This window comes from Phascolarctos cinereus, unplaced genomic scaffold, assembly GCF_003287225.1.
Source record: "Phascolarctos cinereus isolate Bilbo 61053 unplaced genomic scaffold, phaCin_HiC Scaffold_7;HRSCAF=346, whole genome shotgun sequence".
NCBI lineage: Eukaryota > Metazoa > Chordata > Mammalia > Diprotodontia > Phascolarctidae > Phascolarctos > Phascolarctos cinereus.
In genome coordinates this window covers 167,284,005-167,305,409 of record NW_027556180.1, presented here as the reverse complement: position 1 = coordinate 167,305,409, position 21,405 = coordinate 167,284,005, and the positions used below count along the sequence as shown (strand labels likewise).

Below are 21,405 nucleotides of genomic sequence, written 5' to 3'. Positions count from 1 at the left end.
TTATGGCTTTCTTTCAAATCCCTACTACTCTATGAGCTGCATGAAAGAAAGGAACATTTCTTATCCAAATTGTATTCCCCCAGGGCCTAGCACAGTGTTTTTCACAGAAAAGGTACTTATGTGTTGTACTATAAGAAAGATTTAAAATACAGGGGAAAGCTTTCAATAAAATTTATTATTTTCCCCAAAAACTCAGGTTCATTGCCTAAACTGACATAGGGGTCTATATACTCGGAAACTGTACTGTTATTCTGACATTTGAAAATAATCCAGAAATTAGCAATGATCCATTTGTAAAACTGTTAACAAGTATGTTAGTTCATCAGAATAAGAAAAAAAATCAAAACATCAACTGAATAATAGGATTATTCAGTATTAGGACCAACCACCCAAAAGTTAAAATACAGCAATACAGAATGCAATTTCATAATTAAAATAGAACACTTTTCGTGATTCCTGAAACTGTTTATAGGGAATAGGATGGTTGGCATACTCTAAAGAGAGCCTCCTATAAGTTCCGGGGTGGGGGAGCCCATTAGCACAAAAAAAAAATGATGCTTGGGTCCCATCTGGGCACCTATGGCATAACTGTTTAGCAGGCCCAGAATATAATACTTACCAGCTACAGGCATTTAGCTTTCTTCCCTACCAATGTTCTATTTTTCATTCACTCCACAATCAATCCCATCCTTTGCTTATCATCTCCATGCCCCACAAAATAACCAAATTTCCCTAATCAAGAGGGAAATAAGGTTTTAAAAAGGGGGGGGGCAGCTAGGTGGTGCAGTGGATAGAGCACTGGCCCTGAAGTCAGGAGGACCTGAGTTCAAATCTGGCCTCATACCAAACACTTGACACTAGCTGTGTGACCCTGGGCAAGTTACTTAACCCCAATTGCCTAAAAAGCAAAAAAAAAAAAAAAAGATACAATCTCGAGTTTTTTTTCTGCAGTGGACAATAGACACAAGTGGGGCAGGTGGCATCTGACTGCTCTGCTAAAATGAGAACTGATTTAAAACATACCTTTTAAAGTAACAAAAACATCCAACTGTTCTACATATATACTTATTCTTCACTGACATAACTGGCTAGAGTAGAAGTTTATAGCCGGATAATGATGGCTTCCACAGGGGAAACTGAGACCAAGAGCAAGATGTAATTATGCCCTAGGCAAACCTCAAACACTTAACATTTGGGTTCAGTTTGGAGAACTGTTGGTTCAACTTATCTACCCTTCACTGCATTCCTATAATTGACAACAAACTCTAGGAGAACAGGCTTATTTGACCAAAGGCAGTGTTTTTACTTAGGATCCCAGCCACAGTTACCACAGAAGCAAGCTCTGGTAGTTTTCTGCTACTTCTACTCCCAATCTGAGTCAGAAGGCACAAATGGTGACAATTCTTTCAAGGATTTCAGAACCTTAAGAAAGAGATGTAGTTTGAGGCACACCCTAAAATGGTCCCCACTACAGAGTGATTCTCTTATCTGAGATCCTTTAATCCTGATAGTCACTATGCCTCAGACTACAGCTTTCATAAATAGCTAAAGAGATTCCATAATCTTTTTCAAACTCATCTACCAGTGTCTGTCATTCAGCTAAAACTTAGCTAGCTAGCATTTAGTGCTAAATTCTACTTATGGGTATTACTGGGTGGGACTACAATAGAACTATTAAAAACAGAACTGTGCACCTGGAAACTTCTGACTCCATGAGATACCAAGATATAACAAAATAAAGTCAAAAGACTGAAGAAGAAAAAAAAAAGGTGAACATGTGAAATATCTCCCAGGAAAAACAACTGGCTGGAAAACAGATCGAAAAGAGAGAATTTAAGAATCATTGGACTACCTGAAACCCATGAACAAAAAAAGAGCCTTAGACATAATTTCAAATTATAAAGGAAAGCTGCTCAGATATTTTAGAACCTCAAAACAAAGTACAAAGTGAAAGAATTTACCAGCACTTCCCTGAACGAAGTCCTAATATAAAAACTCCAAAGAACACTATAGCCAAAATCCAAAAATACTGTAAGCAGCCAGGGAAAAAATAAAAAAAGAATTCATACACTGAGGAACCACAATCAGAATCACACAATATTTAGCAGCCTCCACTATAAAAAACGGAAGGCTTGGAATATGACATTCTGGAAGGCAAAGGATCTAGGATTATAGCCAAGGATTATAATCCATCTGGCAAAACTGAGCATAATCCAATGGGGGAGGGGGGGTTGGAGAGTAGAGGTGGACACTGAATGAAATAGAAGTCTTTCAAGCATTCTTGATTAAAAGACCAGAGCTGAATAGAAAATCTGACATTCAAACATAGGACTCAAGAGAAGCATAAAAAGGTAAGCATAAGGGAGAAATCACAAACCGTTTATAGTCTTATATGGTGAAAGGACTCTCAGAACTTTTAACCACTAGGGCTCTTAGAGGGAGTCTAATGAGACATACTTTCAAAATGGGTGTGATGCTATTATTTTGGGGTAATTTGAAAAAAAAGAAGGGTGGAAAAACAAGAATGCATCAGGGGTGAGGCAGGGTGAGAATGGGGAAAATCATCTCACATAAATGGAGTGTGCAAGTAAGAGTTTATATAATGGAGTGGGAAGTGGCAAGGGAAAAGGTAATACTTAAACCTCACTTTCATCTGAATTAGTTCAAGGAAGGAAGAATACAGACAGACAGACACACACACACACACAACACACACACACACACAACACACACACACACACACAGATTTGGGTACGGAAATTCACCTTAACAGAAAAGTAGGAGGAAAAGGGCTCAAGAGAAAGAGAAGGATGGGTAATAAGAGCAAGGGCAGATTAAAGGAGGCAGTGGTCAGAAGCAAAACAAACTCTTAAGGAGGGAACACAGTATAAAAGAGATGGAAGGAAATACACAGCAATGTTAATAAGATGAACTCACCATAAAACAGAAGAGAATAGAAGAATGGATTAGAAACTAGAATCCAAATATACATTACAGAAATATATGCATATAATTAAAATAACAGACTAGAGTAGACTCTATTATGCTCCATCTGAAGTACAAAAAGCAGTGGTGGTGATTATGACCACAGACAAAGCAAAAGCAAAAACTGCTCTGGGAAACGACATTTTGCTAAAAGGTACCAATTAATATCAGTTCTGAACACATGCACTAAATGGCATAGCATCCAAATTCTAAAACAAAAAGGTAAATGAGTTAAAAGTCAAAAAAGACACTAATACTACTAGTAGGACTCAACTTGCCCCTCTCAGACCTAGACAAATCTAACCATAAAATAAACAAGAAAGAATTAAGAAGGTAAATAAATTTTAGAAAACTTATACAAGACAATTCTCTGGAGAATATTGAAAGGGAACGTAAAGGAATATACCTATTTCTCAGCTTTGCATGGCACCTTCACAAAAATTGACCACATACTAAGGCATAAAAACCTTACAAACAAATGCTACAAAGCAGAAACAATAAATACATCTTTTTCAGACCATCATACAATAAAAATTACATTCAGTAAAGGGTCTCTGAAGACTCAATTAAAAATTAATTGGAAAATTAAATAACCTAACGCTTAAAAAAATGAGTTAAAGAACAAATCACAGAAACACAGAAAATAGAATTTCATTAAATATTATAAAAGCTAAGACAATATAACAAAATTTGTGAGATACAATAAAAGCAGTACTTAGGAGAAAATTTATATCTCTAAATGCTTACATCAATAAAAAAGATAAAGAGAAGATCAACAAATTAGGTACAAAACTAAAAACAAACAAACAAAAAAAGCCAGAAAAACAACAAATGTAAACCCCTAATTAGACACCAAAATAGAAATCCTGAAAACCAAAGGAGAGATTAGTAAAACTGAAAGTTAAAAAAAAAATACTGAACTGTATTAAATTAGGAACTTGATTTTTTAAAAACAGAAAAACCACTGGCTAATTTGATTTTTCAAATAAAGAAGAAAACCAAATTACCAGTGTCAAAAGTGAAAAAGGTGAATTTGTAACCAGTGAAGCGGAAATAAAAGCAATTATTAGGAGGGTTTTGCCCAACTATATTGCAATAAAATTGGTGATCTAAATGAAAAGGATGAATATTTACAAAAATATAAATTACCCAGATTAAAAGAAGAAGAAAAAGAATATTTAAATAGCTATGTCTCAGAAAAAGAAATTAAACAAACCACAAATGAATTCCATAAGAAAAACATCCCCAGGACCAGATAGGTTTATACAAAACATTTAAAGAACAATTACTTCCAATACCACATAAACTATTTGAAAAAAACAGGTAAAGAAGGAGTCCTACCAAAGTCCTTCTATGAAACAAATACAGTCATGATCCCTAAACCAAGGAGAGAGAAAACAGAAAGAAAACTGCAGAACAATTTTCCTAATAAATATTGATGCAAAAAAATTAAATAAAATTTTATTTAAAAAATAAAATTCAGTCTCATAACAACTAGCAAGGGATTACATAATTGTTTTATAGAGTTAGAAAAAAATACTAAACAAAATTCATCTGGGGGAACAAAAGGTCAAGAATACCAAGGGAATCAATGGGGGGGAAGTTAAGGAAGGTGGCTTAGTAGTATCAAATCTCAAACTATATTATAAAGCAGTAATCATCAAAACAATTTGCTGTTGGATAAGAAATACAGCAGTTGATGGATTTATATAGAAGTAAATCAGCACAATACCCTAGTGTTTGATAAACCCAAAGATCCAAACTATTGGAGCAAGAATTCACTATTTAACAAAAAACTGCCAGGAAAACTTGTAAATAGTCTGGCAAAAACTAGGCACAGACCAACATCTTATAAGAATACATCAAGATAAGCTCAAAACAGATACATGATTTAGACATAAATGTAAAACATAAGCAAATGTGGGGATCTCAGATCTATATGATAATGGAAGAGTTTATGACCAAATAAATAGAGAGGATCATGGGAGATAAAGTGAATAATTATGATCATATTAAATTAAAAAGTTTTTGCACAAACAAAACTTATGCAACCAATATAAGGAAAGCAGAAAATTGGGGGGAAACTTTGTAGCAAGTTTCTTTGATACATAGGAAAATACATAGGGAACTGAGCCAAATATATAAGAAATAAGAGCCATTCTCCAGCTGATAAATGATCAAAGGAACAGCAGGGTTGGGACACGAACACAAGTATTATAACTCTAATGTCAATACTCTTTCCTGAGCAAGATCAAGTTTTTAGATTAGCCAAGGGCCTTGGCTGGCTGAGGTACATGTTAGCTCTATCCCTGGACCTAAAGCAAGATTGCTAATGGAGATAATAAGTTCAATTGTGTTATAAGCACAGTGATTCAACTCAACAGACAACATTAAAGGTATACGGTACTATTGTATGCACTGGAGATACTAAGATAGAAATGAAACAATTTCCACCTCAAAGATTCAAATCTTTAAGTATAGGCTGGTACAGCAAGTATCTCAATCCAAGAAAAGGTACTTCAAGCCTTGGGAGATGGACCACAGTCTTGCTCAGCTCTACTAATGCTCACTTATACAATAAAATCATTAATTCAGATTTCCAAGGTGAAAGCTGGTAAACATTAAAGTCCTAGGGAATATGAAGTCAAAGAGCTTAGATTCAAATTCCAGTTCTACTACTTATTACATTCAGTTCTACTATAATACTTATTTTTAAAATGTGAATGTTTCAATTTGATTGATAAATTAATAAACAATTTGAGTATAACATAAATTTAAGTTTATTGAAGTGAGATTTCATCATTTAGAAACAGAAAATTGCACCTAGCTGAACTGAGCCCGTAACTCACACGTACAGAAGCTTCAAATCTTTACCTGCCACCTCAGTTCACTGGGTATTGATTTATCCTGAAAGTTGGATGATACCACTTTGCAATAACTCACAAGCTGCAACTTTTCCCATACCCACTTTCACAAGCAAACTTACTATCTTTTTCCAAAGTAAAGTGCTATATGTATTATGTATTTTCCTGTGCCCTGGGAACTGAAGGCAGAGGAGGGCTCACCAAAACCCATTCAAACCAATCACCATTACCATCACCACCACCACACCACCACCACCACCACCACCACTACAACTACCTTACGTCCCATTCCCAATTCCTTAGAGTTGCTGCCCATTGAGACTGCCCTCTCTCCAGCAGCCAACTTTTCCAACCATGGAAACCAGGGCAAAGGCCCAGCAGCAGCCCAAGGTCATTGATACTGCCACTATTTATTGTAGTTTTTATGTATTCCTTAACCATTTGGTATGTACAAAAACTGTGCTATGGTTTAATAACCATGGGTTTTTAGGTTCCTTTTTTTATGTGTCACTGACAAAGTTTTGAGTGTTATGTCCCTAATTCCATTTCTCACGTAAGCCCTGTAGGTTGTATTGCACAATTCATTCATCAAGGCAATTTTTAGGAATGTCTGTCATGTTATAGCAGTACTATCAGCACTTACATGACCCTGAGCAAGTCAGTTCACCTCTGAATTTCAATTTCCTCTGTAAAATATCTCTGTGGATTTCATCTGTAAAATAAGGGCCTGGAACTAAAAGTGATCTAAGGTCTCTTCCCCTAAGCTCCAAAATGATCCTTTGATATATCTCCTCCTCCTCCTCAGTGCTTTTGTCTGTACAGGGCCCTAAGTTTGGAATATCTTACTCCAATCTCTGCCTGTTGATAAAGATCTTTAATAATGACTTTAAATGCCACTTTCTCTCCATGAAAGCCTTCTCTGATTTTTCTCAGCTAGGAAAAAACTCACTCTCCTAAACTCTCAATGCACTATTGTATGTCTCTTGTATATTCAATATCTTACTTAACACTAAATTACATTTATTTAGGTTCACAGCTTATCTCCACTATTTACTCCTTGTGGACAGGAATAATGCCTTACTATCTTTGTGATCTGCCACTCCACCCCAACCCCATCCCTGCACATAGCAAAATATAAGAGCATAATAAGTGTTGAACAAAAAATGAGGGTTAATGAGAATCCTTAAAAGGATGATTCTGAGAAGAAAAAAAAAGATCCACAAATACCAGGGTGCAGTTCACTCATTATAATAAACCACAATCCACTGAAACAAGGCAAATTACCCTTAAGTTTTTATTTGAATGGATTTTAATGTTCACTCTGCTTTAAACCTAGAACAGACCTTCCTATGGCAAAAAGGTTGTGTTCCAAGTCTATTTTTTTAAGTTAGAGGGAGGAAGGGAAGACACTATGATATACAGCTTGTAACAGTAGTACAAGAACTGCTACTTATAAATGTTCCTATGGAAAATACTTATAAGAATGCCAGGGCTTTCTTCTTTCCTCACCTCTTCAGTCCCCCCAGCACCAAAGGGTGGGAACAAAGGGAAAAAGAGTAGGAACAGGGGCTACAAAGCAGGGAGGAAATCCTCAGAGGGGCAGCAATGAAGTTCCTCAGTAGTGAAGAGGAGTAGGAAAGAAGAAAAATGAGGTTGCTACCACAGAACATATTAGAAACAAATTAGGAAACTTTCCATAATCTATACCCATAATCAAATTTTGAATAATAATATTCCTATATTCAGATGCCGAGCAGGAGAGCAGAACTGTATGTTAAGTACCTGTCACCTAAAAAATCATCACATCATTACATACAAAGTATCACTGGCTTAGAAAAAATATGCTGGTGGTGTAAAAAGAATTTAAAAACCAAAACTTAAGATAAAAGTCCTCAAGCTTCCCACTGTCTAACACTACAGGATAAAAACACTCCAAGTCATCATAAAGACAAACTATTCCCTAGGGGGCAAGTCACCTAATCTCTCTGACCCCCAGCTGCCTCCTCTGCAAAAAAAAAAAATAAAAATAAAAATAAAAAGGCAACGTAAAAAGGTAAAACAAGCACGGGCCCTGAAGTCCAGACATCTGGGTTCAAATCCTACCTAAGTTACTTTCCTCGCTTGGCCTTGGTTTTCTCTACAAAATGAGAGATTAGGCTAGACAGCCTGAGTACCCTTTTAGTTCTGAGTAAAAGCAATTTGTAAACCTCGTCATTTTATAAATGTGACATTCAAAAATACCAGATGACACTATTAGAGTAAGAGAACGCAGAAGATAGCCAGGTTTTGGTGTTAGAAAGAAATTTTATGTCCTCACTGTTTAAAGTCTAACTGCCAAACACTTGCTGCTGCTACTGTATGCCATTTTCACTTTTTTATTTACTTGATAAGAGGAGAAGAGAAATCCTTCAGGATCTCAAAGTGCTAGCTGCACATCGTGGTACCTCCCAGGTAAGAAATGCTCTGGGGACAGCTGCAGACGAAACTTCTGAAGAGGTAAAAAATCCATGGGAGTTGTAGCAGAAGAAGCATTTGGCAAACTGCAGTGAGGCATAAAATTTCCCTCAAAGTAAAAAAGCAGCTCAACGCAAGAAACCAAAGCTGGATCAACTGGAGAGTTATTCTTGCCAAGTAAACACAAACATCATCACCAAAAGCATTTACTAAGAATCTGGTTGTCTAAGTGGTGGTGTATGAAATGAGTAGGATGAACAGACCTCAATGTGCTTACCTAAGACAGAAAATACTGGTATACATAATACCATATTGAGGACATACACCAAACAGTTACGGTAATGTTCACAATGAGAGAATAAGTAGGAATTACTCCAGGGTAACGATTTCATGTCTCCCAATTAATACAAGATGGTTTCACAGAAAAGCTGGGGCACCTCAGCATTTGTCTGCAGTTGTGACATTTCTGACACTATTTAAAGAGTTAAGTATTTAAGGTACTGACCCAAAGAGGCTATTTATTTCTCCCAAATGGTTGGCCCAGCTGCTGAGGCCTAGTGAATAGGAGAGCCTCTACTTTGATTAGTGTGGCAGGAATAGTAGCTTAGGCTTTCTTTGGGCATGGACAATTCATGACAATTCTACCACTCTACAATTATCAGTGTCTGAATATTGTTATTAATGATGAAACAAATTAAGTTTATGCATGTGTATGTCTACCTCGCACAAGCGTTAATGATAGACAACAACTTAGGCTTGGAATTGAATAGAAGCTCATCAGGCTAGATGACATTTGGGAACAACACACTGCTTTCAATCATTCCAAACGGCTTACTGTCACAGAAATCTATCTTTTAACACTGAATATTCTCCCATTTGTCTATCAATCAGTGAATAAATACTATGAATTCTTAAGATTCAAATTCTCTTGTGACCATAGGATATTGGAAAGAACATATTGTAGATATGTAGGCTACAAGATTCACTAAGGATGACCTGGCATGTAAAAAGTGGCATAAAAGGCATCATCAAAGACACATATGACTCACAAAGGAAGTGGGACAGTAAAGCAATGAGTGAAGAGAAATAAATAAACTTTACAAGCAAAGTCTGGACATCCACAAAACAGCAACTTTAGAGGTCCTGACACCACAGTCTTTATCTTCACCTCAGAGGAAGACTACTCAAACCCCTGGTACTATGTTCAGGCCACCACTGCAAGGACCCTGTAATCCAGAACCTCCTACAGGCTGCACAATTCATTTCAAGTTCATAGCTACCTTTCTCTGATATGGGTAGCACGAATTCATAATTAGGTACAAAGGAGATTCCTTTAAGACCAGAGAAGTTGTAAAGGGATACAATTAAATTCAATAAATTTAACAAAGAGTCAGAATTAGGTTCAATATGAGGAAGATCTTTCTGACAATGGATTAGCAGCCTTGAAAAGTAATGATTTATTTCCCCATCATTAGAAATGTTTTCAACCAGAGATAACATTGACTTTTTGTCAGGGATGGTATTGACATAGCTGAAAAGAAAAGAAGGCAAAGTAAGACAAAATGACCTTTGAATGTACTTTCTGAATAACATTCTAGATAGTACTGTGTACTGGACAGGAGTCAGGATACCTTCGTAATTTTAAATTAGCTGTGTGATTTGGGGCAACTGGGTCGGGGGTGGGGAGAGAGGAATAAGGGGGAAAAGAGAAGAACAGATGAGCCAGAAACACATACATAATACAATGATTTGTAAACATCCATGAAGTAAGGATTGTTTTTTAAAAGTCAAATAATAAGGAATCAGGAAAAACCTTCCTCTGGGAAATGAGCTTTGAAACACAATTTAAAGAAAGGAAGGGAAGGATGCATTCTGACAAACGGGAAAATGTTCTGTAATACATGGAACAGTATGAACATGTGTTTAGAAGCAGGAGGGAGCTTTCATAAAATTGGGAAATAGCAAGAATGGAAAGTTAGTTGAAAAGAGTTGTAGATAGGAAAAGGTAAGAACAAACAGAGTGGAATTAGCTAATGAGCAGTCCTAAAACTTAACTGTTAAAATTTTATGTTCTAAGGAGTTGGAAATTTCAGTAAAGAAACAGACCAAAATAAGAAGGAAAAGTTATCATTAAAATAGAGAGGAAGGGGGGAAAAAAAGCAAGGATATTTCCATTATTACTACAAAAGAAGTTTCTTGGGAAGAGAAACATGTCTTCTAAACCCTACTTTATAAATGAGTAAACGGTCACCATACCTTCTAATTTAGTAACTTACCTAAGTCACATCAGAACCTGGAAAAATATCAGTACTATACCCCAGTTCTCATGAAAAACAATCCAACACTCCATTCACTAGGATATATTATTAAACATCAGTGAGAAAATTAAAGATGTCTGCTGTCATTATGTGAAGAAATATGCCTTTTGCGAAGAATTAAAACTATAGCAAATTAACCCTATTTGCCAGGTAGAGAAGCTGAATGATACTCAAGCTACTCTATTCAAAGGCACATCAATATGCCATATTACTCAGGCTGAGAAAGCTAGAAGAAGAAAACTGATTTAAATTTCTGGTTGGAGGCCAGCATTTAGTCATTCTGGCATACTACTTCTTTCCACTATACGTTCTAATACATTAAAGCCTGCCAAAAAATTAAAGTGATAAACCTATTTTCAGTCTAGCAAGCTATTAATCAATTTATAGAGCTGACTTTCTAGCCAATACAACATAGCAAGCTACATAAATCAAGGGGCCAGGACAAGTTTGCTCCTCTCCATCTACAAGAATTAGGAAGAAGCAAATCTAAACAAACTGGAATGAAATCAGACATTCAGAGATCAATGAGATTAAATGGAAAAGAGCAAGTCAAGTCAAGCCAATTAGTACTGATTTAGTTCTTACTGTGTGGCAGACACTGTGCTAAGGACTGGCATACAAAAAAAAATGTCTGGTATTTAAAGAAAGGCCAAAAAAAAAATAGTCCCTGTTCTCAAGAAGGTGACAGTCTCATGGAGAAGGCAACATGAAAAGAGCTATACACAAACAAAATGTGTACAGGATAAATTGATAGTAATCTCAGAAGGAAGGAACTAGATTAAGGAAGACTGTGCGGATAGGCTTTTTGCAGAAGGCAAGATTTTAGTAGACAGTTGAAGGAAGCCAGGGAACCTAGGAGGCAGAGAAGAGGAGTGACAGCATTCCAAGCACTGGGAACAGCTAGTAAAAAAAAAAAAAGCCTGAGTCAGGAGATAAGAGCGACATGCGAGAGGAACAGCAAGAAGGACAATATCACTGGATCTCAGAGTACACAGATTGGCGTAAGGTGTAAGAAGACTGCAAAGGCAGAAAGAAGCCAAGTTATGAAGGGCTCTAAATGCCCAACAGAGAATTTTAGATTTGATCGTGAAACAGGAAGTTTATTAAATGGTGGTAGGGGTTAGGAATATGGGAAAAGGGAAAGTGATCTGGTCAGAGTTGCATTTTAGGAAGATCGGTTTGACAGCTAAGTACAAGATGGACTGGAATGAGGAGAGACTTGAAATGAGGAGACCAAATACCAGACTACTGAAATCATCAGGCATAAAGAGATGAGGGCCTGCAGCAGGATGGGTGCAGTGGAGAGAAGGGGGCATATATGAGAGAAGGTATGAAGGTGGAATAGACAGGATTTGTTAACTGATTTGATACAGAAGGTGAGAGTGAGCAATTAGGATGACACCTAGGTATGAGCCTAGAGGAATGGGAAAATGGTGGTACTTTAGACAGTAATTGGGAAGTTAGGAATACAGGAAGAATTGGGGAGAAAGATGAGTTCAGGTTGGACAGGCTGAGCTTAAGAGCCCTATGGGACATTCAGTTCAAGATGTCTGAGACAACTGGAGACATGAGACTGGAAATCAGGATAGAGATTAGAGAAGGACAAGAAAATCTGAGAGCCATATGCACAGAGATGATAACTGAAACCATGGGAGCTAATGAGATCACCAAGTAAAATAGTATAATAGGGGAAGAGAATAAGGCCTGGGTCAGAGTCCTGGAGGACCCTTGCAGTTAACACTTCCATTTGAAAGATATCATCATTTAAAAGGAAAATAAAAACAATTCTCACCTCTCCTTATGTTTTATATTTATGAGTGACTAATGTTTAAATATATTATTTATAGGACTAAGCCTGTCACAACGTGTTCACTTCTCAAAAAGTAGAGGACAAAGCTCTAATTTAAACACTTCAAAAACACAAACACTAGAAAGAACATAGCAGGTGCCCAATAAATTGTTGCTACTTTAACTGCTGTCAATGAACAGCCACAGAAAGTGTATTACTCATGTAAAGGACTGGTTGCCCAATCTTCCAGGGAGAACAAAACATTTCTCTGAGAGTTTCAATGCAAGGTCTTAAGGGCATACCATCATTATATGCTCTGACACACAATGTAGAACAATTCAAAATGTGTGAATATGTCCCAAGTTCTGTCCAGCAATGGCCTCATTCAAAACTCGCATGAAGTGATGTCAAGAAAATAATATATTGATCAAAATTACACAGAAGAAACCAACATAAAAATGCTGCCAAACCCAGATTACAATTTCCAATCATGGTCCTAAACAAGAAGAAACATACTTCCCTCCTCTTAGGAGAAGACATAGGAGACTAAAAAGTGTGGAATGATGACTGTACTGTCATAGGATGAGGTTTTGCTTAAATTTCTTTGTTATACAAAGGATCTTAATAAGGAAGAGGGATATATTGGAAAACAACTGCAATATTTTTTAAAAGACGTACATAAAAGTTATGGAGAGGGAGGAGAGAAAGAAGGATGAAGAGAGAAAACATTTCCATCCTTGGGATACAGGCAATGTAAGAAACTAAGCTATACGCATGGAAGAAAACTCTTTCCATACAGAAGTTTAGAAATATGTTCACTCTCTGCATTTCTTACAACATAAGTAAATGTACTAAAATCAGAAAATACTGTGTACATTTCTGTTATTTGCTTCTCAAAACCAGAGAGAAATGCTACAAGATGGCTACAGGGAACAGAATGGACTATTCCGAAAAGGCAGTGTGTGCAAAAGTGCTGGGTAACTTTTCATGATTTATTTCCAAAACTACATCAGAACACCATGGGTCAACTGTCCCACGGAATAACTAATTCACAGATTACCTTTTTCTGAAGGACACCAGGTAACAGCCCTGAACGTATTTGGAATTGTGAACAACTACTGAGGCATCTCTTTTGGCTGCAAAAAGTTACACGATGAAGTTGTTGTAACGAAAAAATTCAATATAGGTAAGAAATGCCAGAACTGGTATCATTCAGCTCTATTTCCCTCAAAAAGGGGAGAGATTTTGGTGCCTAATAATTTCTTTTTCTTTTTTTTAAAAATTTTTAGGCAATTGGGGGTTAAGTGACTTGCCAGGGTCACACAGCTAGTAAATGTCTAGTGTTTGGTCTGAGGCCACATTTGAACTGAGGTCCTCCTGACTTCAGGGCCGGTGCTCTACCCACTGCGCCACCTAGCTGCCCCCTAATACTTTCTTTCTAAGCCTAAAAGTACTTTTAAAAATCCATTTCCCACGTGCTCTACAATAAATCAAATGATCACTTCTATTCTTTGGCTTCTAATAAGTACCCCAAGTTAGAAAGCATAAGCACAATAAGACAAGATTTCTGTGAAATGAAGAGAAGATTATCTTAGCTTTATAAAGTAAGAGGGAAATTAGATCACCTAAACACAACTTTTGCTATAGACACCAAGCTATCCTGGAAATCCAATATCACATAAGTTTAAATCTGTAGAAACCTGAAACCTGGAATGGTCTTTACCACAAAATTCCTTAAAATACTACAGGCACCAAAAGGAAATCTCCAATTTTAAAGCATGCCACTTACTTGGTGCATTCTTCTAAAGACTGTACAAGCATTTGCTGGAAAGAACTTATTTCTTCTAGATTTCCCATTAAATATAAAATATTTGTTGAGTTTAACCTGGAGGAAAGAAAAATACGAGTAAAAATGTGTGAGCAATTTTACAAACATGCCTCCTCCCCATCCAAAACCCACAAAATTCTTCTTTTATTTTTAAAGCATACTTTAATCTAAGAGTAAAATCCTTCAATGCCATTTTTTATTATCAACTTTCCAGTAACGGACGAGAGAAGGTAGTAATAAGGGGACAAAAAGTAGCATAGGATTATTTAAGTATTAAAAATCCCTTCTAATAATAACAAGAATTAATAATCTAACTTACTTTTCACTGGACTGTAATGGTCGCAGGTAAGTTGAAAGAATAGTCTGTAGTTCTTTAGAATATTCATTTTCTGTTTCTAAAATATTCTGTAGCACCTACAATAAATAACGAATGACTATTAGCTAACTTTCAAAGGATGGTAACACTGCACAAGAATTACACACTTTGGGAAAAATTGTTCAAGTTTTATACTGGGCCTTTATAGAAGTGTTTGAGATCATTACTTCATCTGTGCTCCTTGGTTCTGAACCTATTAATTCTTCAAACCTATTTGAGGAACTATAGCTAATATTTTTTCAAATTATCCCATCCCATCTTGCCAAAAACATTACTGAATAAATAGTAACAAAAAAGCAAAGACCTCTAAAGTGAGTAAAAAGAATATATACCATGTAGCATTAATCACTGTGCCTAATACAACTAGTCATAAAGGAACTAGACATACATACAACTACAAGACACTACTCTAACCACATTCCAATTCAATTCAACAAACATTCATTATGTCTTTGAAATCCATAAAAATTGAACATGTTGTACTAATATATTTTCAGTAGAACAATGAATTAGTAAAAAACATTCTGGAAAACAATTTGGAATTATGTAAAGTGGCTAAAATAATCATTCCCTTTGACCCAAAGATTCCACTACTAAGTACACATCCCAAGAAGATCTCTGACAAAAATAAAGATTCCATAATACACCAAGATATTTATAGCAGCACTTTTTGTGGTAACAATCAACAACAATCATTAATCAAGCATTTATTATTTGGCCAGCACTGTGTAAAGTTCTGGTGAGACAAAGAAAGGCAAAGAACAGTTCCTGCTCTCAAGAAGCTCACAGTCTAATAAAAGAGATGATATGCAAACAATTATGTACAAACAAGCTATACAGAGAATAAATTGGAGATAATGAAGATAATAATAGAAGGAAGGCACCAGCATTAAGAGATTGGGAGAAGCTTCTTATAGAAGATAGGATTTTAGCTGGGACTTGAAAAAAACCAAAGAAGCCAAGAAAGGAGAAGAGCCACCTCCGCACATGAGAGACAGTTAAGAATAAAATAATGGAGGAATACATCTGAGTGATATGAGATGAAGAACAAGGCAAAAATCTCCGTGAATGGCATCACTTTTTTTCAGTGAAATATAGGCATGTTTTCAGCTGACAAGAAAAGAGAGGGGTAGCCATGGAAATGAGGAAAGATGGAAATATTTGAAAAAAGCACATGGTCAGTAGAGAGTCTAAGAGTCTAATCAATTACGGAGGTGTAACAGGATTACCTTAGCACAATGAGGACTCAATTGAAATTTTTTCAGTTGGATATATATTTATAGTAGATTTAGTCAACAGAGTTTCATGAATTTTTGTCCAGCTTTGTTGGGTGGGAGTGATCCAAGACTAAAGCTCAGAAAGACAAAACTGGCAATAAGATAAAGAGGCAAATGACTTAAGGGAAGAGGACAGTGTAGAGTTGAACTGGCTCACCAAATAATCAAGATAGAAAAAGGAGAAGATTGTGGCCAGTGCAGGGGTGACAGCCTGAGCTAGAACTAGGGGACAGACGGATTGGAGAGCACAGAAAGGACAAAGAACAGGGTTAGGATACACAAGATAGAGGGAAAGATGAAGTGACAACAAATTATGATCAGATAAATGGAATTTCAGAGTTCATGAGGATGATAAAAGAATATTTTGGGGTGATGGCAAGATCAAGGTTATGTTGCTCAGGTAGAGGTACAGGTCATGGAAAAGGAGTAAACTGAGGAACTAGCAGGTTAGAGTGCAAGAGATATCAGTATGTATGCTGACATCTCTGAGTAGGAGGAGAGGAGTCAGAAAGGAGAAAGACTGTGAGCCACGGGCGCTAAAGTTATTGAGAAATGGAGAATGTCTTGGAAGTCCTGTAGATAAGTTATCAGAATCTTGACTGGGTGATAAATATGGATTGAATGAACCTCGAAGGAGAAGTTTCAGACTGATGGTAATAAAGGGAGAGCTTGCAAGTCACAATGGCGAAATAAGGAGGACCTTTCCTTTTAGGTAAAAGTCAACTTCTCCGTTTGACATCTAAATTACTTCATGGGTTTTCCAGTCTTCTCACATATTACATCTCTCCACACATTGTGTGCTATAACCATACTGGCCTGTTTGTTACTCTGTTCATATGGGCCCCTCTCTCTTTCCAAGTCTTTGCACTAGCTGCCTTCATGCTTGGAAGATCCGCCTCTACTTTGCCTACCGGATTTTCTGGTTTCCTTCAAGATTCAGCTTAAGCACTCCCTTTTGGCATGGTGCCTTTGCTAATTCCTCTCCCCTCCCCTCACCCTCAGCTGCTACCAAATTTTCTCCGAAAATGACCTTACATTTATTTTGTGTATGTTACATGTGTGCTTGTACATGGTATCTCTGTCATCAGAACAGAAATTCTTTGAAGGGAGAGCCAGCTATTGCCCTTTGTTTGTATCCTTTTGTATCCCTACTGTTTAATAAAAGTTTATAAACTGAGTGAGCAATAATAATGTGAACTGTGATCCTTGGCTCCTGGACAGAGTAGTGGAAAGACTACCTTAACTAGAAGCCAAAGAGATCTTGGGTCTAGTTCTACTTCTACCATTAATTTGACATGTCATTTTGAATAAGTTAGTTCAAAAACATGCTACAGAGAAGGGATTAAATATAAAGAATGACACACATTTCTGAACATGACATAAGTGGACATCTGTTTTGCTTCACTACTCATATTTGTTATCAAAATTTTGTTTTTTCTTCTCACTCTTTCCTATGGGAGGAGGGAGGTGGGAAGGAGAGGGTAAAAAAAATAATAATTTTTTTTTAAATAGGAACTATCTCCCTGAACCTCAATGTCTCATTAGAGTTAAAGCCCCATCCAGTTCTAACAGTATATAATAATGCATTCTTTCCATCACATCAGGTGCTAATCTAATCACCTAGAAAAGATCTCCTAGGCAGATTTTCAATTTTCTAAATATCCAGGAGATCTTCATGTTTAAATGTATGTGAAGAAAAATGCATTACTTTGTTAATATATAAAGGACATCAATATCCTGTGATTATCAAATGCACATTAACAAATACTGCTTGGGTCATACAATTCACTATTGTCTTTGAGCAGATAATACAGTTATTCCACTCATTCATAATTAAATGCAAACCTGATTAAATATCTAACATGCTATAGTATTTGAAAAGAAGAACTTGTGGTTTCTTTTGGTGGTGACACCGAACTCCAGTGAATTCCCTGAACGGTTCTATTCATTTAAAGGTAGACTGGGGAAGCAAGGCAGTAGAGGAGAGATCACTTATGGAGCTGTCAAAAATTGCTCATTTATTTGTTAAGAGTCTGCTAAGATCATACAATGTCTTCCTTCTGAGAAATGCACATAAATATCACACTACAACAGAAGGTCTTAAGTGGGGGACAGAAACCACAGCCTAACAGTGCATTAATTCTCTGGGTAGAGAGAAATTGTGAACTAGGTGACTTATTTTCTTTCAAAATACAAAGTGGAATCCATAGTCATATGAAAAAATGCTCTAAATCACTATTGATTAGAGAAATGCAAATCAAAACGATTCTGAGGTACCATATCACACCTATCAGATTGGCCAACATGACAAAACAGGAAAATGATAAATGTTGGAAAAGACGTAGGGAAATTGGAACACTGATATGTTGTTGGTGGAGTTGTGAACTGATCCAGCCATTCTGGATAGCAATTTGGAACTATAAAATTGTGTATACCCTTTGACCCAGCAATAACATTTCTAGGTCTGTATCCCAAAGAGATCACAAAAACGGGAAAAGGACCCACATGTACAAAAATATTTATAGCAGCTCTTTGTGTGGTGGCAAAGAATTGGAAACTGAGGGGATGCCCATCAATTGAGGAATGGCTGAACAAGTTGTGGTATATGAATGTAATGGAATACTATCATGCTATAAGAAATGATGAGCAGGCAGACTTCAGAAAAACCTGGAAAGCTTTGAATCGATTGATGCTAAGTGAAGTGAGCAGAACCAGGAGAACACTGGACACACTAACAGCCACGATGTACAACAATGACTAACTTTGATAGACTCATCTCTTCTTAGCAATTCAAGGATCCAAGACAACTCCAAGCACTCATGATGGAAAATGATGTCCACATCCAGAAAAAAAACTATGGAGTCTGAATGCAGATCAAAGCATATTATTTGCTCTCTCTCTCTCTCTCTTTTTTGTTTTTTCTTTCTTCTGGTTTCTCCCATTAGTTCTAATTTTTCTTTACAACATGACCAACATGAAAATAGGTTCAATACGAATGGATATGTAGAACCTATATCAAATTGCACATCATCTTGGGATGCAGGGAGGGGAGAGATTGGGAGAAATTTGGAATTCAAAATCTTATGGAAGTGAATGTTGAAAACTAAAAATAAATAAATAAAAACACCTTCCTTAGGTTGTAGAGAAAGTAAGAGAAGAGGTGAAAGAAACACCAGGAGCAAGATGCATAACAGGAAACACAAATGTACTTTACAGGAACTGCAATTACTTCAACCTGGCTACAACTGAGAATTTATTGAAGCTACTGTAGCACCCAACAGATTTCCTATGTATGTGGCCAGTCTCCAAATCCTAAGTTCATAGTCCCTTGAGAAATTTAGTTTTAGGTCCTAATGAAATGATGTAATAAGAATGATACACTAAACTTCGAACACAGGGAAACCAGTTGGGCCAGTTCCTTGAGAGGTTTGTATACAGATGGCACATTACAAAGTAGCAGAAATGGCAGGGGAAAAACTAAGTAACACAGCAGTGGTAGAGGCAGTAAAACCTGAACTCCAGTCAGGAAAAAAAGGAAGATAAAGAGAGTTATCAGGAGAGGTATAGAGACAGCATTAACTCATTGTGGCAGGTCATTTATGTGGCCAAAGCAATGATGCACATAGCTTGTGAGGAATGCAAAGAAATTAAGCTCTCCTTATCCTCCTCCCCTTTCTGTTCTTCAGCTGGAAGCAACTGGAGACAATTTCGGAATTTATTTTCTTACTCTACTATAAATTGTTTTTTCCCCTTATCTAGCTTTACTTCTCATAAACATCTGTGTTTGACACAGATATGTGTATTTCCTTGTGCATACTTGTTTATGACCAAGGAGGTTATTTAAAAAATAAAAACAAAACCAAATACAAAGTGGAAAAGTTAATCAAGCATAATAGGATCTCAAATAAGGGTTAATGTCTCAATTAGGAATTGACACACATATTAAAAGTCTTATTTTTCTAATGTTAAAATAAATATACATAAGATGAACTAGGTTCTTAACTACAGATATTAGATGAAGATACAAATAAAACTGATTATAGAAAAATTACTACAAGAAATTTCTCAAAAAAAGTTTAATACAAAATTCCTTTTTTCTTCACTATATCATATGTAATGGAAAGACAACTAGCTTTTAATACTGGTTTTAAAAGACAACATTCTGTGAACAGTAAGAACAGCACACAAAGGCTAAATGGTTACCAATAAGAATGTGTTACAAATACAATAACCTTCCACCTGCTCCCCTCAAGAAAAATAAATACTCATTGAAATAATTCAGTCTTAAGTCTAGTCAGCTGCTAGTCATATTCTAAAATAATTGTTATAGCCAAGTTACTCATTTTCTTATCCAAAAAGAGAAAAGACATGGCTTTTTCAAAAAAATAAGTAATGCTGTATTTGCTGAGTCTTGCTTACAAAGTTCTCTATTTTGCAATTATCTGAAGTCCTCTGCCAGCCTTCTACACTTCAGCAAGAGATTTTTCTCTCTCTAATCTCATTATTGTGTCTGGGTACTCTAATGATCACCTTTTTTCCCTTTTCTCCTTTCAGCATGTTCCGGCTGCTGCAGGACCCCATGAGACATCACTTGAAGATTCACTTCCAGAATTACATCATAGTATGCTCCTGCTAAGACTGGGGACCAAAAGAAAGTATGTCCTGAGATGGCAGCCTTTAAAATCCATGACTGGTGAACAAACAAAAAGCTGAGCTCATCCTGTACAAGCTTTCCCTGAGTCACGAGGTATGGAAAATCAAACCTAGTTAACAACAATAACACAGAGAGCTCAATCAATTCCTTAAGACAATTCCTAAATTGTCAACCATAAAAGGCTTCATTAACCTACACAGCATCATTCACCTAGTAGCCAAACAGAAACTTAGGTCTTTATTACTTTGAGGAGGCCCCAGTACAGTCCATTTTACAAAGTCCCAGAAAATTCCAGTGTAAATCACTCAAAGGCATGACTCAAAAAAATGTGGTTTAGATCTAGAAGTCAGGCTTCAAACTGACAAGCCAGATAAATTTTTCAGCTTTCAGGGAAAAGAAAGCAAAAGGAGATACATTAAATCATGCATGAAGATTCAAGTTTCCATTCCCAGGTAAAGAGCCTGTTTCCTTGGTCTTAACTGGGAGCACCAGGACTAAGACTGCACGTTACCTACAGCCTATCCTACTCCCAAATAAGCAAAGCACAATGAATTCATGGATAGAAAGCAACCATGAATAGATAAACCCCATGTCTCCTTTTTTTCCCCTCTTTCCTGGGTCACAATATATTAATTAATAATTCCTTAAATTAACTGGCAGTTCAACAAGCAATCCTTGCTGCCAGTGACCCTTTCCCAAGAGCTAACCATTTCTGTCCAACCCCTTAGAGTATCCACAGGGTATAATCAGGTACAATCTGGCATTCTCTGTGTAGCTCCAAAGTGGACCTCCACTGTTATTCACATCAAGTAACAGAGTCCAAAGCTAGACTTCTTTTCAATATATGAGTATAAAGGAAG

At 36.5% G+C, this 21,405-nt stretch overlaps 1 protein-coding gene across 5 annotated transcripts in view; it reads right to left on the bottom strand.

The window, feature by feature from the left end:
• ARHGEF7 (Rho guanine nucleotide exchange factor 7) overlaps positions 1-21,405 on the bottom strand; it is a 310,976-nt gene that overhangs the window by 108,901 nt on the left and 180,670 nt on the right. For all 5 annotated transcript variants that reach the window (XM_078147326.1, XM_020965124.2, XM_020965122.2 and 2 more), the window contains 2 exons: positions 14,558-14,652; positions 14,200-14,295 (listed from right to left, as the gene is read on the bottom strand). In XM_078147326.1, the coding sequence (XP_078003452.1) occupies positions 14,200-14,295; positions 14,558-14,652 (191 nt within the window). The remainder of the gene's footprint in view (positions 1-14,199; positions 14,296-14,557; positions 14,653-21,405) is intronic.